Genomic DNA, 26,302 nt, shown 5'->3' on the forward strand with positions numbered 1-26,302 from the left:
GCGAGCCAAAATTCCTCCATAGCAGTATGAGAGACCGACAGCTGAAAACTGCAGAAAACAGCCTAATTCATCGCTGCCAAAGGTGGTTATACAAGCTACTGAATCACTGAGGTGTACTTACATACATTTTCTTGCACTGGCTGGAGCCCATGTTAGCTGTCATGAGCTGCGAGGTGGGGTACGCACTAAACAGGTTGCCAGTGTATCACAGAGCAGCGTCCTGAGAAAAGACTCTTCAGAAGGTGCTGAGTTTGAATCCAGTCTGTTCTCTCTTACTGGGTACTCTGGCTGCATCCACACATGGGATTGGGTTAACTGGTAATTCTAAAGCGGCCATTGGTTTTTCTATGTGTTAGCCCTGCGATAGCTTGTAGGCCTGTCGCCCTATCACAGCTCCCGTAGACTCCAGTCCCCCCACCAGGTGGAAGGAGGATTATTTTATTTTAATAATCCAATCAAAGTGTAATAATATATTAATTAACCTGCGTGGCATCATTTTAGTAACGTATTCTCTATAATCTGAATAGACGGTGCATACCAGTCGACGCTACCTAACACTGCCTACAGCTCCAAATCTTACCTTTAATAAAAGGTATCGGTTATAAAGTTTGTGATTTCACATTCATGAATATAAGCTCATAAATATAAAATTCTATATGATTTTTACAGGTTTGCATAAAACACGTGAAAAAGGCTGTTTCAGCAGGAAGTCTGTATGACACGAGGTGAAGCTTTCCGTTTTCTCCGCAGGGCTCGGTTTTAATCGGATCTACTTTCTGAGGGCCAAGGTGACTCTTCCTTATGGGAAGCTGGCCAGGCTCCACTTTTTTTTTACTTGAGCACAATAAATTCACAATGAACCCTCAACAGAGTGTCCTGCAGTAAAAAAGAGAAAATGGCAGATGGATTGTGCCAGTGGAACATTGGGATTCAGGTAGACCGAGCCTCCTCTCCTTTTGTGTTTTTAAACGCTCCTTTTTATACAAAGGGGGGTGCGGAGCAGCCTCCTTTTGAATTTTTGACATTTATTTGATGCGTGGATAGCGAGAGCCATGCAGACATGAAAGATAGCAGTTACAGGATCGAGGTTTACGGGGCTCAATTTCCATGATCGGCATTGATCAGGCTGCTCGGAGAGGGACAGAGGATGAATGAACGAGTCAGAGGAGGTCCCAAGCGCCTTTGCTCTTCTGCTGATCTAATCAGTTTACCTTTTGTGTCATTATGTGCATGATAAGTGGTCAGGGACAACATTTCAAATAGAAACCAGCCTGTACTTTCCTGTCCTGGTGGGTTACAGCTGCAGGAGAGATGTTCCAGGGATGAACACCTGATTATTCACGAGATACTAGAAGGTTAACTATGATACAGCATATCTTACTTAGGATTTAATCTTTTAAGATAGCAGACTGTCCAGCACGCTCATATCATATGCTATCCCAGTCATACAGTGTATATATAGCTTGTTTAAACATCACAATATTGCATTGTTGCTGAAACCTGGACAACCTTATCTTTGCACTGAGGGAGCGAAATATGCTAGTAGGAGTACTTTGTTAGAAACATGGGTACTGTGGCATGTTAATAACGCATCTAGGCTTTTTTTAATTTGCTATTAGTGCGGCTCCATGGCAACACTAGCCTCTCGGCCCACTGCTTCAGAGCAAACTGAAATAGCTCAACAACTACTGGAAGCATTCCCTTTAAATTTTATAGAGACATTCCTGGTCCTGAGAGGATGAATCCAGCTAGTCTCAACAGTGGGTCCAGAAAGCAGCAGTCGAGGGGCTTCTTCAGGAAAAATCAACTATGCTGACCAGTCAAGCCAAGAGAAGCTTGCAGTAACATGTATCAAGAAGGCCATAATACAGATATTATACACTTTATGATGTCATCCATTGGTTTGGGGACCTCTTCTGAAGAAGTTTGATAGTTTGGTTGTTTGATCTGTTTTGTTTGGTGCTGGATGTGAATGTATTTGAGTAAAAAGCTTGAGAGGGGAAATTATCAGTGATATTAAATAGGATGATAATTCTAGTTAGCAAACAACACTTTCCAATACAACCAAATGCTGAACGTGACAAAATTGCCCTGACCTAATGGTGATTTTCTAAAAGCCATAGATCATTGACTGGGGCATTGTTTGATTCTCCTTAACATCAACTATACTACTCCACACAGTCCACACACACCAGAGACGAAAGAAGCTTTTTTGATGGGAGGTGAGACGCTCTGAAGAACCTAAAAAAAAGTTCAGTTGCTATCAACTCGAGTGTATAAGATTAGTGACCTGGTCCTCTTGGCAGCCATTAATTCTCTTCTGGTTTTCTTTTTTAGATGTTTTCTGACAAAGTCTAAATTGGAACTTCCTGCTTTTAATTGTAATCATTGGTTTGGTCATTTTTATTGTCAAGGTCCTTTTAGCCAACCTCGTCAAGAGTGTTCTTGTCTTGGTTAGATGTTGTGTTGTTTTTCAAGGAAATAACTCTTCGATCATCCACTCATAATCCACTTTATTCAGTTTACTTGTCTTCTTTTTAAAAACGTATCCGATTCTTGATTTGGCCATTTCTTAATGTGTTGTTATCTTTATAATAAGCTGATGTTGGGTGTTGATTTACTTGCTTAACATCTCCTTGGAGCTCATAATGAGATTTTCACTGAACAGGTTTTAAATCAAGTACAAATCTTTTAGTGGCTTCGTTTGATATGAAATAATGAGGGAACACATCGAATGCCAAGTCAGGTCACTGTCCAATTACTTTTGACCCTCTGAAAAGGAGAGACTGTGTATAAAAATGGCTTTAATGCATAAATAGTTAATGCAGTTATTTTGTTAAAGTCCCTAAATAAAAGCTGCAAGTCTGCACTTTAATCACATCTTGATTGCATTATTTAAAACCCAGATTTAAAAATTTACAGAGGCAAAATTACCCCCCAAAAAGTATAATTATTCAAATACTTATGGACCTAGTTGTACAATCCCACCTCTCCAGTGCTGCAGTACTTCATAGGTACTCTGTGTTTTATAACTCTTTGGAAATATAGATAATTTAGAGTGACCTACTTGCATTACATGTTAGTTCCCCATGTATAATAAGCAGCCTTTGTCTGCTGGCCTTTATCATGATATCCAAGAGCTCTTTCTGCGAGAGTACTTCACACTAGTACCAGGGACTGCATATACACACAAACACATAAGGGGATATACTGTACTATAGGAGTGTTATCTGATAATCTCTGATCATCTCCTGTTTCTCTGCCTCTTCACTGTGATATTGTCAGACAGCTGCAGCCGACATTCGTCCAGAGGACTGGATGTGAGTCTCGAGGAAATAAGAAGGGAAGCCAAGTCAGGGCATGAACATATAACATCAATACATTTATTACTGATGAAGCAATCCTGCTCTGCTTCGTAACATTAGCTAAGCGGTAATGTTTAGTGCCAGCAAAACATCACTGGGCTATATGGCTGACCCTTTCATCTAATGTCACATAATATAATAATGTGATACTTTATTGATCCTCGCTAGCAAAATAGGCTCATGTCTTGACCCAGTTCATAAAAAGGTCAGACGTCAATGGCAGCTGCAGAGGATTGTGGTGCCTCACTTGATGACAAAAATATGTCATGGAAAATGTCAAAAACTGATAAGAAAACTGTTTTAAAAGATTTATGACAAGCTTCGATATGAATCCTGCCGCTGTACAGCACCTTGCATTGTGCATTATCAACATTACACGTTATACTCCAGCCAATGCAGAAGAAAAACACTTAAACTGATGATACGAAAACGTAACTATGACAGATGTTCACGTATTACTAAAATATGACAACTTAACAGCTGAAAAACGAATAAACTGTGACTGAAAGGTGTGGGTACAGAAGAACTACAGAACTACAGCAATTCATGTTTGCAGCATTCAAACGTTTGTCAGAGAAACATTTTAAAACATTTGGATCCTTTTCATGGTCACTGTATCCAGACTCCAACATGTCTCAGCGAGAAACCCCAGCTCGCTTCCCTGGGATGAACCACAAGACCCTTTCCTCAGGTCTCTTCCTTGGGATGGACAAGTAGAACTAGAGGAGAAACGCTTGAAAGAAATGCAGAATGAGAGCAGAGAGAAGATTATGTTCCTGATGCAAGAAAATGAGAGAAAGAGCGTTGAATTTAAAAAAAATTGTCTGACCAGGTTCAAGAAAAGGAAGGTATTATTGAGGAGAAACAAAGGAATCTCCAAGGCATGGACAAAAAGAACCAGGAGCTCCAAGGAAAGCTTGATGAAGCTCTGGAAAAATCAAGAAATCCAAGAGAAGAAACAACAGGACATAAAACTGAGAGATTCAGGTGTGTCAGTACAAGGATGCATGTAAAAGCTGCAGGACAGTAGCTCTTGAGGACTGGAGTTGGACATCCCGGGTCTAAACATTACCTCTGCTATGAAAGACACACTCACCCCAACCGGCCGCAGCAGATGGCCCCGCCCCTCCCTGAGCCTGGTTCTGCCGGAGGTTTCTTCCTGTTAAAAGGGAGTTTTTCCTTCTCACTGTCGCCAAAGTGCTTGCTCATAGGGGGTCATATGATTGTTGGGTTTTTCTCTGTATCTATGAAGCGACTTGAGGCGACTTTTGTTGTAATTTGGCGCTATATAAATAAAATTGAATTGAATTGAATTGAACTCAATATACCTTACTAGTTTCAGGGGTGACTCTCCTGGTTTTGAACCCAGAACCCTCTTTGTGTGAGGAAACAGTGCCAACCACTGAGCCACCTTGCTCCAGATCTTACTGTGTGACAGCAAAATATACATATTATATATTACATGCCTTTTTTTCCTTCACTTGTCTCTTTGGATATTAAAAATCGAAAATAATTCAGGGTAAATTCATCCAACCTCAAAAAGCAAAGTGAAATCTACACACACACAAAGAAAAAGAATAAAACACAAGTCGGTGTAACCATAGCCTGAGATTAAATAAGCTTGCTAGCGAGCAGCCTCCTGATCAAACTGTGTAATAACACAGTTCAATTACATTCATGCTCCAACTCTCGTAACAAATTAAACTTTTTAAACCAACAGTCTCATTTCAAGGACTCCCCTATTTCTCCGTTACTGCGGTGCCTTCAATCAAAGGAATGCGTCCGTTGTCCCCATGTGACCCCCCGCACAAAGCGACAACGTAACGATAATACAATAACAATAATGTAACTAGGTAATAACTAGAGCAGCTGAATTGTTCCCTGGGCGAGGCAGCGGGGAGGAAATGATCCTAACGTGCTTTCAGATCCCTCAGGATCTGTTGCAGACAACATGAGAGCATCTGAGAGGGAAAGCATCAGCGGGTAATGTTACTTGTGCCGAACGTCACGTCATGCTCGACGCACAATTACTTTATACGAGTCTGTAGCTTATTTTTCACGTCAATTACCAAAATGCAGTTTTAAAAGCTTTTTGAAGGTGAAATACTATGCTCCATATAAAACAACAAAAACAACAACATGCTGCTCAGGCTCTGTGTCAGAAGCCTTTTCTTACAAACTCTCAGCTGAGGATTAAATCAGAGCCAGCACAGGGCTCCCTCTAACAGTGTGCAAAAGGATTACTTGTGCAATGTTTTAGGGACTACACACAATCACACAGGAGCTCACAAAATACAGTTTGTGGTCCAAAGTCTACATACAGTATTCATAATAGACAGGAATGTCATGGTAATTTTGGGCTTCTAATGATTTCTTTAAGAACAAGATTGGGATGTAGAGGTTTGAACTTTCTCTAACCCACTCATACACACAAGCTCAAATATATAAATACACCTCTTAAATCTTTTAATAAGTATGCTGAAGGTTCTGCGCTGGCTTTTAACTTGACAAGGCCAAGGCCTATTAACTTCCCGTTAGTGATCATGACTGACTATAACTGTTGTCACTATAAAAAGGATTTGTTATACAGCACACACTTACAATGGGATAGTCCAGGGAACTCAGCAAAGGTCTAAAAAGAATTATAGAAGCTGTATATAGAAGTAGCAGTTGTGTAGAATTGGCTACTGGAGCCATTTCTAAACAACTGCAGACCCCAAGATCATCAGTTCAAGCAGTTGTGCATGAGTACACATTATTCAGGTGTCACCACTTTGCTAGTCTGGAAGAAGACCTTGATAAAAGAAATTTCCCCCCTCAGAGGAGAGGAAATTGGTCAGGATGTTCGGGAACAATAAACAAATTCAATTCAATTCAATTCAATTTTATTTATATAGCGCCAAATCACAACAAAAGTCGCCTCAAGGCGCTTCATGATACAGAGAAAAACCCAACAATCATATGACCCCCTATGAGCAAGCACTTTGGCGACAGCGGGAAGGAAAAACTCCCTTTTAACAGGAAGAAACCTCCGGCAGAACCAGGCTCAGGGAGGGGCGGGGCCATCTGCTGCGACCGGTTGGGGTGAGAGAAGGAAGACAGGATAAAAGACATGCTGTGGAAGAGAGACAGAGATTAATAACAGATATGATTCAATGCAGAGAGGTCTGTTAATACATAGTGAGTGAGAAAGGTGACTGGAAAGGAAAAACTCATGCATCATGAAATGCATCATGGGAATCCCCCGGCAGCCTACATCTATTGCAGCATAACTAAGGGAGGATTCAGGGTCACCTGGTCCAGCCCTAACTATATGCTTTAGCAAAAAGGAAAGTTTTAAGCCTAATCTTAAAAGTAGAGATAGTTTCTGTCTCCTGAATCCAAACTGGAAGCTGGTTCCACAGAAGAGGGGCCTGAAAACTGAAGGCTCTCCCTCCCATTCTACTTTTAAATACTCTAGGAACAACAAGTAGGCCTGCAGAGCGAGAGTGAAGTGCTCTAATAGGGTAATATGGTACTACAAGGTCATTAAGATAAGATGGGGCCTGATTATTTAAGACCTTGTATGTGAGGAGCAGGATTTTGAATTTTGAATTCAATTCTGGATTTAACAGGAAGCCAATGAAGGGAAGCCAAAACAGGAGAAATATGCTCTCTCTTTCTAGTCCCTGTCAGGACTCTTGCTGCAGCATTTTGGATTACGAACGAAACACCAAGGCTCAAGCTTGCCATGAACTGGAAATGTCACTGTCGAAATTGAAGCAACGTCACCATGGGTCACAACCAGTGTTCCAGCACTGACACCTTTAAATTCGGCTGAAATTTGCAGCTGAAAAGTTTTGTGGTCAGACGAGAAAAGGATTGAGCTTTTTCGCCACAAAGACACGAGCTACGTTTGGTGCAATAAAGGCGAGGCTTTAAAACCTAAGAACTCTGTACCAAGTGTCAAGCATGGTAGTGGTAGCATCATTGCTATAGGGCTGTTTTGCTACCAGTGGTACTGATATGCTGCACAAAGTGAATGTAATAGTAAAAAAGGGTTAGATTCATTACAATTGGGTGTTCCCAGTGATCCCAAGTACATTAGAGGGTGTTGGAATGGATAAAACAGGCTAACTTTAAGCCTTAAAGAATGAACTTCCCACAGACCCAACCTCGTCTATGCTGCAGCGTCTGTGCCCAGAAACCAACCAGTTTAAATTTGCTCTAGCAATTCTGCCAAGAACAGCGGTTAAATATTCACCCACAAACTTGCTGACGGCTATCAAGCAGTATTAGTAGGGCTGTGTGTTTGTATACCTTTGATCCTGTGTGGATTAGATGAATCCAAACTTGTGCACACAATTCCTCTTTTCTAAAGTCATTAAATATGTAAGCTGTAAATAATTCCACCCTGTAAAAGGAACAGTTCAAAGAAATCAGTAAAAGCCCCAAATTACTGCGACGTTTGTGACCAAAATGAGTGTATTTGGACTTCTGATCACAACATAAACACAGAATAGTGAACCGAGATCGCCAGCAACACGTCTGCATCTACAGGATGAATACTGCAGCGCCTCAGTATTATCAATAATAACGTCAACGCATACGCGGCATACACACACCCATCCCCTCCCTTTCTTTTTAAAGGCTATTGTGGAATGTGTGAGGGAGAAATGAACCTTTTCATCCATTCAGTAACTGTCCTATCTGTTTCAGTCTATGTTGGGGTCAGCCGCAATTCAGAAAGCTTTTACACAGCTTTTCTAACAGTCCATCTCAATTTAGAGGAAAGAAAATTGTTGTGGAGGTTCACTTGTCTTTCTGTGCGGACAAAATTGGAACCAATCTGACCCCAATTTTTGTTTTGTTGGAAAAGCTTTCCTCTTTGCCTCCTTTGAGGGACATAAAAAAAACGCCATTGCATTTAGGGATTGAAGTATTTATTGAATTGAATGCACTAAAAACATAAACAGATGCATTATAGAGAGCGTGTCTGCACAGATGTGACATTGGCTTGAAAGTAGAATACAACATATATTTAATATATTCAGTCAAATTTAACTGGTCTTATAGAAAGATGTGAAAACTTAAAAAGTGTGATTAATGCATATGCAATTTATACTAAGATAAATTTAACAATATAAAATACAGTAAAGCGAGCAGCTGCTGAGCAAAACAGCTTTGGTCAAAATGTTTTGGAAGGAAATCTGGAGCATTAAGACCACTGCGTAGCTGGTTAGCACAGTATTAAGAGCTGACAGTGGTCGCATGTTTAAATAAAGGCACTTTCCACATTTCATAAAAAGGAATATGAATGAAATAACGAAAGTAAAAACTGGAAAACCAAGTAGTGTATCAAAATGTACAATAAATACAATTAAACATTTTATTTTCTGAATTAAAAACGTACAAATCCGCCTCACAGGATTCCCTCTGTCGTAATCAAACACCAACAACGGCTGTTATTTAGCTCAATGTTCAATTCATATTGTAGAGTCAGAAATTTCAAAAATAAACAAGACAGACTTGTGTTTGATTTACTATCCAAGAAGCAAAATGTGAAGCATGCACCGAGTTAAAAATAGTTTTTCATAGCAATACAAGGAAAAAGGTATTAAGCTTCAGAACGTGGTCCATGTTATATAGTGTTCCCTGCTGATGCGGGTCGCGCTCAGTCTACGTTTCTGTACCTGGAGAAGAGGTTATAGAGGACGCGCAGGGTTGATTTGAGGTCACAGTTCACAATATCTGAAGGACAAAGGAAGGAGAGTTACACATGGATACATATATTCAACAAGGGTTCAGAGCTTGACCGTCTCTAGAAGTTGATGATCTGCATCCAGACGAGGTCAGTAAATACTTTTAAGTTGCATTTTTAAAAATAGATTTGGAACCTTTTAAAAGCAGTCAGCAGTAGTGTGGCTGGATTTCAGTTGAGGTGTATGACTGTCCCTTTTTCTGCACAGCAGCAGCGTAATCAGAAGGAAAAGCAGCACTACGAATGATGGTTTAAGTGAGCTTAAGCCACTGGCACAGTTGGAGATGTTGTGGCACCACAAACTTATAAGTCAGTACTTTGCACATGCAACAGATACCTGGATGACAGGATGATGATTTTCATCATTCTGGTCTGAAAGTTCAGTTATTGTGATTCATATGCGATTATAGACGAGCCACATACAATCCTTTATGAGGGATGCTGGAACTAACTTGGCTGTGTTTTAGCGACTCACCTGCCACACAACCACATTTCAAACAAGTATCATACGCGCACGTTGGGTTTAAGCTCAGTGACAAAAAGATCAAGTTAAGCTCGAGACGTTTAATCTCAAAAAAAAGTCTTAACATTATTACCTTCTTGCCATCACCATCTTTTTCTGCTTTTATGATTTTTTTGGGTACTTTACTTTGTATTCTCATCATGATAATTCTGTGTTTTTGTTGTACTAAACAAATGATAGGACCTAAAAATGAATGACAACTGTTTATACTTTTTTATAAACAGTTGTCATTCAAAACAAAAAAGCATAACAAATGTCAAGTGGAGGGAAAATTAGCATGTTTGGAGCTACTTAGGCTACGTTCACACTGCAGGTCTTAATGCTCAATTCCGATTTTTTGATCAAATCCGATTTATTTGTCTGCTCGTTCACGCTACAGATAAAATGCGACAGCAAACACGCTCTAGTGTGAACGCTCACACACAACGCGCACTGTTTAGACCCAGAGCAAACAATATTGTTTGACTGATGGCCCTTAATATAAAGACTTTGGACTTCATGTTTCCCAATTTTTGCTTTAAGTTATTTTGTTATTTACATAATAATGTAAATAACCTAATAATGATCCTTATTGCTGTTTTAGAGGAGCGGTGCTTCAAAGGATAGTTGCATATTTCTGTCAGAATCTGCAGATTATACAGTACAAATAAAATGTTCACGTTTCTCCAACGTTGTCTTCACAACAGTTTCACCGGATGGCCAGGAAGCGTTCGCGATGTCTTCTCCAGCGCTGATAATTGGCGTCTGTCTTGTGTCAGTGACGTAAAAGACGGATTTAATGTGACGTGACCGTTCACACAGCAGTCGCTTTCTGAAACATCGGACATGTATCGGATTCAGTACCACATACGAAAGTGACCCAGATCGGATTTGAAAATATCGGATTTGTGCTGTTCACACTGTCACACCATGATCGGATATGGGTCGCATAGGGTCAAAAAAATCGGATTTGATGCGCTTTCGCCTGCAGTGTGAACGTAGCCTTAGAGTGTCCTTAGAGCTGTGAATGATATTTTGAGTCATGGGTTTGTGCAAACGAATGAAAAGTGGCCAACTTGAAAAATAAATTTAAAAATAGCAGTTTGGTAGTTTTACAAATGATAAAATATTATAGAAAATATTTAAAAATTTAGCAGCAGGTTTAGGATATGATGTACTTGTTTACACATTTTACACTCAGTGAATGTAAAGAATTATAAAGACAATTTAAATAATTAAAATAAAACTAACAAAAGCAATGTTTATATTTATTTATTTATTTTGGTCAAAGCCAAAGGGACATGGCAAAGGTTCGTAACCCCAACTCTAAGCTGGAGGGATCTTTATCTGCTTGTATGTCATTATAAGCAATCTGATCCTTGGCTAATAAAAGACGATCGATTCCTGCAGCTAAAAAGTGAACAAAAACTAGTGGACCCTGGTGTGTCACCACATACAGCAGTGTATAAAGAAGCAAAGGTTCAAAAGCACATATGTTGAATGAACATCCTACCCTCAGGCCGGGGCTTTGGTCTCTCCAAACCTCCATCCTGCATCAGCTCAAAGGAGAAGGACACATTGTGAACCTGCAGACAGAGTGAGGAGGCTGCTGAAGGAAACGCGTCGCATACACGCAGAAACACAAATCGTACAAACTGCACACAGGTCCTCGTTGATAAGGGAACATCCTCTGTGGGCCGACGCGGCAAACACAGCACGGCTCTGTTCTGTAAGATCTCGAGCCTTCAGCAGCTGCACAAACAATCTGCTCCCTCATTTATCAGTGGATACATTACACCAGTGTCACTCAAAAAACCCCTCCTAATGCTGGGAAAGCGATACAGTCACAGAAAGCCACATTCTTCACGCTATCAAAGGTGAATGAGTAACAAAGTATAACGATATATTTCAAATAGCTGCTTGGATTTTTTTCCCCCGTTTGTTTACTATGATTTTGTTCTTATTTACTCTTCTAGGTGCCCCAAAGGAAACAAAAGAATCTTTAATGGCGGCTTTAAAGTCCTTCAGCGCATTTTTACGCTGCCTTTGTACATTTACCCAGCAATGTATGCCAGTATTCCTCCAGAAAACTGATAATTATGAAGCCGGGAAGCTGAGCTGATATTAATGTGGGTAGGACCGGACTTGTGTCCAGGTAAACTGTTTAAAGACGTTAAGATTTTTCACATATAGTGCATTTAGACGAGCAGATGTGAGGAAAGACTTCTCAGCCAGTCTGACTCAAAAAATGGGAATCCAATCACAGGGAAGAGATGGTCGAAAGATGTTTTCCATTCTCCGCACATTGTGTCTGTCGTGTATGCTCTCCCTGCTGTGAAGTACTAAAAGCTTTGCCCAACAAGGGCTTATTGTGTGAAAAGCGTGACCTTAGCCCATCTAATAGAAAAAAGAAAGGAAGAGCCTGGAGTAGAGATCCACTGAGCAGAAGCAGGAGTGCTTTCTTGATGCCTCGTGCTACTTTTCACAGCCCACCCCTGGTGTATCGCCCACAGGCCTCTGGGGCCTAAACACACACACACACAAACACACTCACACACCGAGTAAGAGCTGAGCCCCTAAGCCACTCCAGTGTTTCCCTGTGCAATAGGAGATTACAGATGCTGTGGGGCTGGTGCCTGTTCTTCCGGGCCAGGAATGTCTGTGTGTGTGTGTGCGAACGAGCAGTTGTGTACATTGAAGCACCCGATGCCCATTTTGCTTCGCAGCTTGGCAAGGGCAGCTGGCCAAGACCCAAACAAAAGGCTACTGTGGTGTCTCCGCAGATTGCCTGCTCAGAATACCGTAGTACTACAGAGGCCAATGGAGAGGAGAGATGGCTCTGCAGTGAATGGGCTCCGGGGAAAACGGATGGCATTTATCAAGCTATTGAGGGGAGAGAGAGTCTTGGCTCCAAGTATGTGAGGCTCCTCAGAAATGGAGTATCGATTTAGGCGTGTTCCCTAAACTATAGGTCAGGGCTAAAGATTGGTGTCGGCCATGTTTCTCACAGATCTCTGAAAGAAAAATATTAGACAGCGGAGCTCACAACTGCTTCAAAAACAACCTAACAGAGCTGCGTTTGTGTTTTCTGTGACGTCTGTGCTGTTTTACGGGTGAACGACTCATCAAATGTCACGACAGCCTTTTTATTCAGCAACAAATACAAAATAAGTGTGAACTTTTCTGCAGAAATATGAACCGACCCCATACAGATATGCACGCACATCTCTAGACACTACCAACCATGCATACCTCTTCAAGTCTGACATTTAAGCCCCGTACCTCTCTGCCTTATAGCTACAAAGGTAAATAGTGATCATATTGAGGTAGCGTGTTTTTGGTGAGACATTTCTTTAACCGCAGTTTACCTTTTGGTCAAAATTCTCTGGTGTGAGAAAGAAGTTGTAGAGCGGCACAAAGTATCCTTCCAGCAGCCCCATCAGCAGCACCAGATAAACACCATCTGCAAACTGAAACAGCAGCACAGTCACACTCGGTGGTGAGCCGTCAGTGCCTGAATAGCGGGGGCGTGTAGGAGAATTGTTCAAACGAGTCGAACTGGTTTATAGACATGTGACATTGAGCACGGCGTTTACAGACTTAACAAAAGAGATGTGACATCATCAAATGGCTATTAAAACCTACAAATATCATTAAACAGTGAGCCTGCGTGTGTGTCAGCGTGACAGCTTTTAATCATCCAAACGAGGTAACAGTTCTCGTTGAAAATATCATCTGTAAACCTGAAAACCGATCACGTCGTTTCTGTGTGTATTTAGGTGTGTGACGTACCTGCGTGTCCAGTTCAGACACCTCCAGGTTGAGCTTGTTCAGGTGTTTGTTCACAAATGTGATCAGTGTCTGAGAAGAGACAAAGGAAGGTGTCAGACACATAAAAAGTGCTTCAAAGATGAAGAGGAAATAGTCCAAAGAAACAACAAGACCCTGCAGGGTGTTCCAGACGGACCGGCAACCATACACAAGGTTTTCACAACTGACACTAAAATATCCTCAAGCTTCCTAATTGTACAGCTTCTGAGCAAAAGATAGCTTTAGATATTACTATAGAATTTGTTGTCAAAGGAGCTTGAAAAGCTGCAAAGAAAAGCGTCTGGACTTCTTTAACCCTTTAAGACCTACCATAGAACCAAGTCCGCCAGAGCTTATATTATATTTTTACATGCTGTAGAGTCATTTTTGGGAGCATTTCAAGTTGCTATACATCAATACAACTATTACAGCCTAAATTTTAACAATATGTCTGCATTAAGTGCATAGTGATTACATAAATTGCAAAAAAGTGCAATAAACTACAAAAAAATTGAAAATCGTTTTTCTTTTTTAACATATATTTCTAGTTAGAGAAATTTAAGAGGCTTATCTCTCAAAACTGTAAATACAAAAAAGTTGCACAAAATAGTTTCCCACCACAGGAAATTTATTTTGAGTGTCTTCATAGTTTTATTTTTGAAATACACCAATTTTTATACACTGCAGGAAAAACGAAAATAAATATTATAATGCAAATTTGCAAAAAAGCAGCATATGCATCAAAATAAACTATTTCCAGCAGTGCAATATGAGTCCTAAGCCTCCCAGAAACGACGCAGAAAGTCATAAAGTCAAACATAACTTCTAAAAACACCAGTATAGGCTCATGAGGCCCTGATGGTAAAAAACTACATTTCCGCGAAAATGACGTCACTTCCGGTTTCAGGCAGGTCATGGTGGACATGCGATAGTTCGCGCTGATGGACGTAGGAAGTGTTACAAACAGCTGATCGGATCGGCAAAGCGTGTTTCTGGAATATTATGTTTTTGTTGCTGCAAGTGCTTTTTATGAAGTTTTTGCAAAGCTTTATGTGGAAGGAAACTGTGACCGAGGACAAGCTGATGGCATAAGATGTAAGTACAACTCCTCCGGTTTCATATGCAAAAAAAATTATTGCGCTAGCTCACGTGGTTACAGAGCTACAGGGATTTAAAAATAGTTACGCAAAATGGAGCGTGCCCGCTCCGATCGGTTTTAAAGGGTTAAGTTGCTAGAAGACGTTTCACCTCTCATCCGAGAAGCTTCTTCAGTTCTAAGGTCAAATGGCGGCGAGTCCATTTCACAATGAGCTCACCCAAAACCCTGGCTGATTGGGACCCACACCCGTTTTCACACCTTGGCTCATGTGATTAGAGGATCATCAGGGGGTCCTTTTGTCCCTCTGTGGGAGGAAACTCCCACTAGGTTTAAATCTGGGACTCTCCACCATTTGATCTTAGAACTGAAGAAGCTTCTCGGATGAGAGGTGAAACGTCTTCAAGCAACTTAAAGAAGTCCAGACGCCTTTCTTTCCAAGCTCCTTTGACTACGATGACCTGGATGGTTGTGTCATGGTTTGCAGCTGCATTTCAGCCAGCGGTGTTCACATCTTATCAGATTTGAACACCGTCAGATTCTTAACCACCGTGCAATACCATCTGGAAAGCATCTGATTGGCAACATCTTCATCGTTCAGCATGACAATGATCAGAAACACACTGTCAATGCAGTTAAAACAAACAACAACAAAACAACCTGGATAGAAAAGCACACAATCATGGATTGGCCTGCCCAGAGGCAGTGTGGGATCACCTTAACATAGAATGTAACAAAAGGCAACCGACATCCAAAGAAGAGCTTCGAATGCCCTTCATGAAGCCTGGAGAACTATGAAGACTACTTCAAGAAATTTCTAGAAAGCTTCCTAAGAGAGTTGAGACTGTGTTGAAGAATAAAGGCAGTCACTTTCAAGCTCGTTGTATCTGCCCAGACTCAGTTATAATAATAATAATAATAATAATACATTTTATTTATGAGCGCCTTTCAAGTCACCCAAGGACACTTTACAATAGGATAAAACACTTAGTAAAACAATGGCAGAATAAGAACAATAAAATAAAAGCACAAAATAAAATAAAATAAAAAATAAATAATAATAATAAAACAAAATTATTGCCTCATCTACCGTGTTTCTATCAATGTTTTGCATGTTTAAATAAATGACTGCCCTTTTCACCATTTTGCCAGGAAAATAGAAAAAATAAAGGGGTGGCTCGAGACTTGCACAGTACTGTATTTAGATTTTTTTGTAAAACTTTAGTCTTCCATAGTCCCACATAGTACAATGCTACTGCAGAGCCTCAGTACCTTCTTCACAACACTCAGCTTATCAGGGGCGTGGTCAAACAGGGTGTCGAAAGCATCACGCTCTGTGGAGAATAAAAATAGATCACCATTAATAAACAGCTAAATCTGGAAAAACGAAAGTGTTACATAAGTCACTTCTTTCAAGTAAACCTACCATGTCTGCCGGAGAAGGCCCTGAGAAAGAAAAAAGGGAAACAAAATGTGTCAGGTAAACTGATTTTAACATCATCAATTTTGCAATATTTACACCAAACAAGAGGGAAAAAACACAAAACGAAACACAAACGCTTCCAGTTCAATCGCAGAGGAATGCAGAAGGGCGGAGGGATTATGTCACAGACATAACAACACAATAATGTAGCTGCGGTCTCATAATTTGATTAACAATAGGCATATGTACACTTTGGGTATTCAAATAACCTGGGTATCATCAGTGGCATGGTCACACTGAGCACATACTGCAGCACAATACAATCGTCTCAATAGGACAACAATACAGGGAATTAATACAACGAATGAAGATGTGCAGGTTTTCTATGGGAATGGAGGGCCTCTTGTCTGTTATTACAATGTTAGCACTTTGGAGGACGTTGCTGTTGTTGGAAAGGGTCAGGTGGTTTTGGAGGGTAGGGAGCAAGTGCAGCACGAGTGTCCCGGAGGAAGAGATATCGCAGCGGGCAGGCCAGCAAGAAATGGCAGACACACACACACCCAGAAGCACTCCCACACACGTTTATGGTGTAATCTGTGATGGCAAAGGCAGGCAGGTCTGGGCAATGGTCCTGGTGGTGTGGTAATAACCGTATATCCACTGTGACCATGTGAGTGTGTGTAAGCCTCAGTGCATGTGTGAGTGCGTGTGTTTTATTAGCAGCCTCCATCTACCATGACAAAATGTGTGTGTTGGCCTGCCGTTATCACCCTCGTTGCTGCTGTCAGGCTGCAGGACAGCCTCACAGGGAGACAAACAGTGCGTGTGTGACAGAGTGTATGTGTGCGATTTAAATCGTCTAATTCTTCGGCTAAGGGTGCCATCACATCTCTTGTTCAGATACAATGGTTGCCTGCTCACCAGTGCACAATATTTCTTCTGAAAGCCCTCATAAAACACAGGAGGCTACTCAGATTCTGGTTTTTGGGTCTACGGTGCTGTTATCATCGGGACCGGTGTGACAAAGATACACAAATTCATTCATTCGCAGTCTTGTTTACTTCTTTGTAATTATATTCTTACATCCAGTATATCCATGGTTACTAACCTGGCTAGACTATGACAATCGACCAAAAATAGACACGGGAAAGGATTTCTGTCGAGGTCTTTAGTCGGGCAGTGTGCTCCTTTTTATTAATGTGGATAATGTTTTAATGCAGAGAATCATATCGAGCTGGTTCCTTTTTATCACCAGCACTAACATGTGTCAGGCTGAGTGCAGCACATGTGTTGTGAGGTGTATAAAATGAGTCACAGTGGAGCGTACTCACTCTGTGTTGCCTGTGATTTCCTCTTGAATTTGCCTTGACTGAAGGATGCCCTCTCTTTTCTGGAAAAGATAAAGAGAGGATAGTAAGTTCATGTGCAAGACATTGTTTAGCTTAATACAAGTAGAACCTACTTTGAGCCGTTCACAAAGTGACACCACAGCAGGTAGCCCTACATGTTTGACTGATATGCGTCTCCTGCTGGGATCGAACCAGGAATCATTCAGCCTAATGTAAAAACCACAAGGATTACAATATACATCTTATGATGTAGCTTTTTTTATTGTTTCTTAATCCAATTAATCTATTTTTATTTTTAATTGTTCTCAAATTTCAGTGGATGTGCCTCAGGGTTAATTTTATTTTAATTACTTTCCTTTGTTTTGTCTTTTTAATTGATTCGAAATTGGTTATTTGTTACTTTTTCTTTTATTACTTTGTGCTCCGTCTTATAATCTGCTTGTCAGTCATCTGTGTACATGAAATGCGCTATGCAAGCTAGTTTCACTGACTGACTGATTGACAGATATTATGCTAACTAATGCTACCTCAATGCTGGGGATCATTTAAACGAAATAATCTATAAAAACCACTGTAGAGTCACGTATGTAAATGTCTCCACCATGCAGGCGGTCTGATGCAGCAGGTTTTTAATATACCAGAAAATGCTGACAGCAACTGTTACGAGCAACCTCAGGAAGTCAGTCAATGTTTGTGGAGTTTTGTCGTCATCCTTATTAAGATGCTAGGGCTGTTCGATATAACGATATATATCGGATGAGGATATAAAAACGTCTATCGTTTCATTTTACGCTATCGTTTGTTTCGTGGTGTCGCAAAATAAACTATTTACGGCAATATTTTTCATTTTTTTAACGGTCACCATAGCGGCTATATTAATTTCTTAAAGTTCTCTTATATTTAATATAACCACACTACGGACGGACAAGCGCCTGCGTTTATGTGTTGTCATTAGCAACAACGACAGTAAAACCATCGCGTGTCCGCTTTTTTATTTTCCACATAAACCTTTCACAATAAAGCTCAAGATCCTGTTGAGACTTTTCAAAATAAACTGAATCACGTGAAAAAGTATGCAGAGTATTTACGGATGAGAAGTAAAAAAAGAGCCATCAGGTGCTAAAAAATAAACCTTAGACTCAAACGTTAGAACAGGCTTTTCCCCGCAGCACGCCGTGTAATAAATACTCACAAAGAAAACGGCGGCCGTTACAACTTATGTCTAAAAATATATAGTTTCATGCATCAGTTAAAACACTCGACTCCAGCTACACGACGCGCAGCTGGAAACACTTCAGCTACCCAAGATTCACAGAATTTACAGAAAATGTTAAATGTGATTTATATCGTTATCGGACGATACATGTTTTATATCAGGATATGAGATTTTGGTCAAATCGCACAGCCCTATAAGATGCCATCTCTCCTTCTTTCTAATGATTTATTCCAAGTGTTGACTGGTTGTGGAAAGGATTAGTCCAGGAATATAAACCCAAAGGAGGCGGAGCATGTGATGGGGTCTTCGTCCTTCTCTCCTCCTACCTGATCTCCATAAGCACCAGCTTTATTCATTTACTGCTGCTATAGCTTTGTATATTAAGTACAGGCTGAGTGGGAGTTACTGGCAGTTTTGCTTATTTTTATTTTAGTTTTTCTGGACGAGGTTAGGGGAGAAGCTGGAATGTGACGGCCCATTATGTGGCTGGTTCATGGTCTTCTTCCTCTTTTGTTTGTTCTAGCGCCCATGTTCTTTTGTTTCCGTCTGTCCTTTTGTGAGTATCTATGTTCCTGTTATTAAAAGCTTGATGAATGGCAGCAGCATCTCACATGTTGGGTTCCTTTTGAGCCATAGATTTAGGGAGCGTAACATCAACAACCTAATTTCTACATCAATCTATCCTGTCACTGACTCCATCTTCATTGTGGTAAAGCCTTTATTGAAAAATTGTCTTCTACAGACATTTCGATCTTTACTACATGTCAGATTTTAAACTCAGTAAACATTAACGGTGCTGAGACTTTTGTGTGTCCTTGACAATTAATGGTGGAGAAAAAAATGATGTTCAGACCTCGTCCTGTGTGCAGAACAAAGCCCAGAAACACAATCACGTATTTTAAAGTGCTAACTCGCTCGTAAACATGCAGGAGAGACACAACACGTCGCGTCTTGTTAATGTGGCCGTATGCTGCATGCATTCAGACTTATCCAGTGTTTAAAATAATACACAAATACTGCTCAGTAAAACCTGGTGCTCGTGCCGAATTAAGGAGAACATGCCTGATGTTTTTATAAGCAGCAGATAAAAAAAAAAGAACGTTCACCAACCTGGACGACGACTACTTGAATTGAGACGTGGTCCGGCAATCTGATCGGTGCTCTGAAGTGTTGTGACAGCGCCACCAGCAGGTGCAGGATGGCAACTATGCTCTTAGCATGAACCGCTAATGTAAGAAAACAGAAATAATAGTCAGAAACTAACTAGCAGATCGGTGAGATCAGGATTTTGATCAAAGGGGTTTCTGATAATAGTGAGGTAAGTCTGTAAGCATAACTGTAGCATAAAATGAGAACAATTAGTGTTTTATTCACATCATTATAGGTACATTATTATTATTTAAATGTTAAATATATCAAAAATCATCCCACAGATCATACTGTGGTGGCCCTGGAAAAGAAAATGTGAACCAGAATTAGCACCTTTATATTTCTATTACAAACTTTCTCTGTCATATCTTCTATTTTTTGTGGCATTTGATAAAGTTAAGTATTAGTATTTACAGTACAAAAGAGTTTTGCATTTGCATTGTACGCTACCGATTTAGTCAACAATTTCAAATGTCACATAATGTCGTCATTCTTCAACTAATGTCACCGACACACAGCTCTTTCTACACCATTTCTTTCCCCAATCTTTAGCCTTTGGATTATTTAATGTGATTTTAATTGGGATGCCAAATAACAAGGCAGGAGGTTTTTTTAATTTTTTAAATATCGTTCAAGGAATTTAGAATGAAAAGTTTTACGTGGCAAGGTCGTGTACATACAAACACAAGATGCCAAAAGTTGCCTTGAAGCGATATTATAAAAGCTACAAAATACGAGCTTCAGTGAGGAGGGAGAAAGCACAGAAAAACAGAGTGAGAATGGCTCTTAAAGATCAGCCTGATCAGTCAGAAACACTCAAGAGATGTGCAGTTAGCCATCCAAACACAGATTTACCTTTGGATACATCAATCAATCAGGATCAATTAATTGTCTAAAGCAAGCCTTTGGTTGTTCCACATGGTATTGGCGAATAAGAGAGGAAGCTAAAAGCATTCATAAAACCTTAGATCCCTGCTGCATGAGGACCTAAATAGGCAGCATCAGGAAGGGTTTTCTACGGCCTCTGGATGTGAGATGAAAGCGGGGACAAACAAAATTGATTAAAAGAAAGCTCCTCAAATAAAAGGACAGCCAAATCAATTACATTCTGTGCTATTAACTGTGCTCTTTAGCATATTTGAAGACATCTCGTACTTAATATCTTTTCAAGGACACAGTTTCTAGCAGAGGCGCATTTAGGAAAACCGGATTTTTCAGTTTTAAAAGAACATAACAAAATCAGTTGTGTTCGTTATCCTAAAGATTTTCTCTGTGTGTTATTACATCATTTTTTATCTTTCTTTTGTATTTTATACCACATAACTGCTTTCGGGGGTTTCTGGGTACTTAAGTACTCACTGGGTAACCCAAGAGCCTGAAACATTGTTACAATTTATGTTATAGTTCCTTTGTAGCATACTGGAAAGCCTGGTCTCTGTGCGTCCTGTGGTGGACCAATCAATGTACACAGTTCATCTAAAGACTAGAAAGGACTCCATTGGCGACTCCATTGGTTGCAAAGGACACAGCTCTCAGTAATCCTATTCCTGATCATTTTATGGGCTCAATCTCTCGTTTCAGAACATACAAAATGAACCTCATTCAGTAAATTATTGTCATTATTAGGATCAGAAAGAAGTTTTATTCAGGGTATGCTCATGTTCTAACAACTAGGTGTTAGCCAATGAGCCCGCGGTGTCCTCAGGTTCACAGTCAGACCCACATCTAGTTTCAAAACACCAAGTCTGATCTCAGTACTATGGAGCCTCACTGTGCAAGTTCTCCTTGCTGCTTGGGGAAAACACAATCTGCCAAGTACCTTAAAAATCTGTAAGTATTCTCTGTTGCACTCGTGTGTGATGAACAGACTGTTGATGGCATTATTTCTGGGCTCATTCACACTTCATTGTCAACGTCCAACTTGCAGCTAATGACGAAAGTAAAAAGGCAGTGTGCAGGGAGCTCAACAGTAATTATTGTTACTCACTCTGTCAGATCAAAGAGTGCCATCAAAGGACAGATGGAGAGCTCTCTTAACATGCGCGGCTACACGGTTACATCTCAGCAGGAAGCATATTAATCCAATGGACAGATGAGTACATTCAGACACAAATCCTTCAAATACCGTTTTCCATACAGGAAGGAAACAATGAGGGTCATGACAAGCGCCAGATTTATACAGTTTTTTCTGTATAAATAAATAATAATTCACAGAATAACAAAACCACCACTCCACCTTGTCAGTGGAGACAATGCGTGGTAGTGGCTGATCTATCGATGGGTCAGTATTAGTTATCTGCTTATCTATCAGCCCCAGCATTTATACTTGATGATGAGAATTTAAAAGTAAAGAAGAGACAGGAGAAACACCTTTCTCCTGCTATACGTGCTGATTTGACATAGTTTATCCAACACAGAGGACTCTGCAACTCGTGTTTGGAAAGTCACAAACACAACAACCAGAGGGGTGTACTACAAACAGTGTTGGGGAGTAACGGAATACATGTACCGCCGTTACGTATTTAAAATACAAATATATGAGTAACTGTATTCCGTTACAGTTACCGTTTAAAAAGGTGGTATTTAGAATACAGTTACTTTGTTGAAATAAATGGATTACACGGCGGTACTTCCCTGTTTCATATTGTGGCGGGTCAGGACTGTTTGGGTTTTGTTTGACAGCTACGTTCTGTTGTTCCAGGCGACAGCGTTACGGTTGCCATGGTTACAGGGTGACACTCTCTCTCTGCGTGTTTCCGGGGTGAGAGAGGCCTTTTTGTTGTTGTTGTGCTAAGCTAATAAGCAGAATGCTACAGGCATAGCTCTAAAGAATGTAGCATCATAGGCAGTGTAGTCCGTGCTGCAGGGAGAATGGACTGCCATACCCGTTATGTGTCTGTGAGCGAGGGAGAGAGAAAAAGGAAAAGTACGAGCTGTCATCGAGCAAAAACGGGAGCTGGAAGCATGTAAATATAATAATAACCACTGCAGCCAAGAAGAGAGCCTGATGAGCCCAGTTGTAAGTAAGCTATTAAGACTCGACTGTACACCGTGTTCGTGTTTTCCTCCAAAAACAATAAGTTCCTTTGGAGCAGCCTTTCAACGCCTCTCTCTGTCTCTCGCTAGCAAAGTTGACCCAGACAACAAAGTAAAGCTATTTTTCGGCTACGAGCCCGACACAGAACCCACCGTATTAGCCAGAGGTCCCTTTACTACGGTTCGGAGCCGCGGACCTTCAGTAACAGTAATAAATCACAGCAATAGTACATTCATGTAGCTGTAAACAGCATGATAATATATTAAGTAATCCAAAGTATTCAGAATACGTTACTCTCATTGAGTAACGTAACAGAATACGTTACAGAATACATTTTGGGACATGTATTCTGTATTCTGTAATGGAATACATTTTAAAAGTAACCTTCCCAACACTGACTACGAAGCCAGATTAACGATTTGTGTCAATGTTAAAGCCCAAACTTATCCTGAACACATGACCTGGTTGACAGCCGGTTATGTTACAGTTTCAGTTCAAAGCTAGAAGATGGAAGCGGCGTGTTTTCGCTGGTTCTTTTATTTGCAGCTTGTTCTAAACTGCAAATAAAACCCCTGGATCGAGTGCAAACTGTCGATGCACTGTAAATGTACTGTGCATGCATTTGTTTGGTGATGCAGAAAATATATAAATGTCTTCATACTGGATTTTAATCATTTGCCAAGTTTCTTTTACACTGTTGGAATTGCTGGTATTTGAACATAGAACACACACCAGTAACACCTTTTCAATAAATAAAATGAAATAACACAGTGTATAGTACATTACAGTGCAGTATAGCATAGTAAAAAAAATTGTGTAAACCAGTGTGTTTGTTCTTTTTTTAAAAAGAAATTGCGTAATATTAGATTCTAGTAGAGTAACTTTGTATGTCACAGTTCAATATAAGCCTTATTTATCTGATATTGGGTCGTGTTGCAGCCCTTCAATTCAGCCTCTAATTGAAACAAGCTGCTTTAGCCGACCTCCCTTTAATTCGACTTTCTTCTGAAGAAACACGTCATTTTGGATTTGTTGGCAGTAACACGTCTTTTCCTCTTCTTTTAACAACAGTCTATAAATATCCATGAACTGAGGAGGACACAAGTCCTGGGACTTTTGGGAGAGGAATGCTGTCCCATTGTTGTCTGATATAAAATTCTATCACTCGACAATCCTGGGAATCCTTCGTCATATTTTACGTTTCATATGTTTTCAGTTGGTGAAAGTCACCCAGACTGCAGCCAGACTCTTCTACTGCAAACTCATGCTATTGGAATACACGCATTTATCACTGTCTGCTGAAACTTGCAACACTTTTCCTGAAAAAGACGGCCACAGGGCACTGATGCGGAATAAAATTAGCGCTGATACCAAGAAGGCAGTCGATTTCCTGTTTAATCTGTTTAGTTTAGTTGTTTTGGGTTTTTTTTTTCAATATTTTATTTTCATTTTTTCAGCATAGAAAACCCCTCAACAAACAAATACAGCTCAGGCGCTGAGATGATAGGACAAGAAGTAGCACAATAATAATAATCAATAGGGAAAGACAAAAGAAAGAAAACATTAAAATTAGAAACTACCAGTATCCATAATGAATTAAATGTCATGAATATGTAATAAACAGGGAAATTGCAGTGTTGTTTATACAACGTGAGCTTTCTCAAGGTGAGTACAAAACGGAGTCCAGGATTTTGAGAAAACATTTGCTGCAGGTGTTTGCAGGTATCGAACTTTTTCCCAGTTGAATGACCGATAACATGTCATTGAGCCAGACACTGAAGGAGGTTAGTTGTTTTTTTAGACATGTTGCTGCAATCAAAAACAAAAAAGTACTGGCAGTGACCAGTGCTACCCTTCAGCCTCCTAGCAATTGCAGCTATGCTATCAATTTAAAACTCTCGAGTCGCCTCATTCTCAAGTTATCACATTCACAAACTCCGGTGTCCACATCACCTCATTAAAACTTTGTTTGATATGAGCATTCACTATTATAATTGTATATACATGACAGAGGATAAGAAAAAGCAGAAAAGAGCCACAATCTATTTTTGTTAGGGTTAGGTCACTAGATGATGGATATGAGTGAAAGATTTCTACTATGCTGTATCTGCTGTGTGAAAAATATTTAATTTTTTAAATTTTATTTATTTTTTACTATCTATCCTTCAACTGTTTTCCTCTTGTAGATGCAAACATCCATTTTCCCCACAGGGATTCATCAGGTCCTGTCATATCATTACAAGTGTTACATAACAGCATATTGTGTTTCACAACAGTCGTTCAAATGACTGGAGGACAGATGGCTCATCGTCTTAAAAGAAATTTCAATTTCATCAAATTAAACTAATACATGGAGAAAGCGGTGCAAGGACTTCACACAGCACAAATACAAAATGCAGTGCATCTCACTGTAGTGTTTGCACTGCATTCTCAAGGCTAAATAACTGAAAGTGCACGACAACAAGACCAAAACCAAAAGCTGCCTTTGGCAAGACGACATTACTGCAGGAATTAATGAAGAAATAATGAAACTTTCTTACAGTCAACATTCCAGCGGATGTTTCTGGTGGAGAGTTTGAGAGACTCGTTGATCCGCTCTAAAACCGTCTGCAGCTTCTGTTTCTGGGCGATCTCTGATTGGGTCACCTCTGCCACGTTCAGTTTCTCGCCTTCAAGCTTTTCTAAAAGAAGAATTTACAGTACATTTTAAACTCAGAATTTCAGCTATCAACTACTAATCTACTACTTATCAGATCGACCATCTGCCACCATCTTACTCTATCCCTAGCATGTTATCTTCATTATATCCAAGAATCTTTTCTTTTCTCCTGACTGGCAGCATCGTCTTCAACATCCTTTGTCCAGTATATCCCTTCCCCTCCTCTGCGCATGTCACCCTTGACTGCTGTCTTCAAACCGCTCAACCTGAGCTGCCCCTCTGATGTACTAATCTTGTCCATTCTGCTCATTCCCAGTGAAAATCTAAGGATCTTCATCTCTGCCACCTCCAGTTTGGCCTCCTGTCCTTTTCTTAGTGGCACCATCTCCAAACCACACATCACAGGAGGAGTCACAACTAGGGCTGGGCCATATCATACCGTTCACGGTAATACCGGTATAATGTTGGGCAATGATAAGAAAATGAAATATCGCGATAGAATATGGGCAAAACGTGCATCCGCAGTGCCTTTGTTTTCATATGCACATGGCTGAAAAAGCATGGCGCCGATGGAGGATGAGAAGGGCGAAAGCGGATGTTGAATGAAACAGATGAACCAGGATTGGTTTGTAAAAATGCTGCAACTTCAGTGATGTGGAACTGGTTTACCTTTCGTGCATCAGATACACACCAAAGGACATGCTAGCGGTAGCGCATGCTAGCGGTATGCTAGCGGTAGCGCATGCTAGCGGTATGCTAGCGGTAGCGCATGCTAGCGGTATGCTAGCGGCATGCTAGCGGTAGAGTGGGCCGTCGTTATTGCCGTGTTTTTCGGAAAATACGGCACACTTAAAATCAGCCTTTGATTTTCTGAAAATCGACAGTGCCCCTTATAATCCGGCGTGCCTTATGTATGAATTCTGGTTGTGTTTACTGACCTTGAAACGATTTTATGT

The 26,302-nt window shown here is 40.4% G+C and overlaps 1 protein-coding gene and 1 non-coding gene across 2 annotated transcripts in view; both read right to left on the minus strand.

Moving 5' to 3' along the window:
- Window positions 1-8,270: 8,270 nt before the first annotated feature.
- parvaa (parvin, alpha a) overlaps window positions 8,271-26,302 on the minus strand; it is a 31,092-nt gene continuing 13,060 nt past the window's right edge. The window contains exons 5-13 of the mRNA XM_087844100.1: window positions 25,228-25,368; window positions 19,612-19,727; window positions 17,268-17,326; window positions 15,940-15,959; window positions 15,786-15,847; window positions 13,400-13,468; window positions 12,976-13,077; window positions 11,121-11,193; window positions 8,271-9,095 (exon numbers count right to left, since the gene is read on the minus strand). Of these exons, the coding sequence (XP_087700226.1) occupies window positions 9,019-9,095; window positions 11,121-11,193; window positions 12,976-13,077; window positions 13,400-13,468; window positions 15,786-15,847; window positions 15,940-15,959; window positions 17,268-17,326; window positions 19,612-19,727; window positions 25,228-25,368 (719 nt within the window). The 3' untranslated portion in view covers window positions 8,271-9,018. The remainder of the gene's footprint in view (window positions 9,096-11,120; window positions 11,194-12,975; window positions 13,078-13,399; window positions 13,469-15,785; window positions 15,848-15,939; window positions 15,960-17,267; window positions 17,327-19,611; window positions 19,728-25,227; window positions 25,369-26,302) is intronic.
- LOC148102292 (small nucleolar RNA SNORD36) lies at window positions 9,630-9,703 on the minus strand. Its single transcript, XR_015719382.1, has one exon. It is a non-coding gene; the product is annotated as a small nucleolar RNA SNORD36 (small nucleolar RNA).

This window comes from Neolamprologus brichardi, chromosome 7 (genome assembly GCF_056152115.1).
Source record: "Neolamprologus brichardi isolate AB-2024 chromosome 7, ASM5615211v1, whole genome shotgun sequence".
Taxonomy (NCBI): Eukaryota; Metazoa; Chordata; class Actinopteri; order Cichliformes; family Cichlidae; genus Neolamprologus; species Neolamprologus brichardi.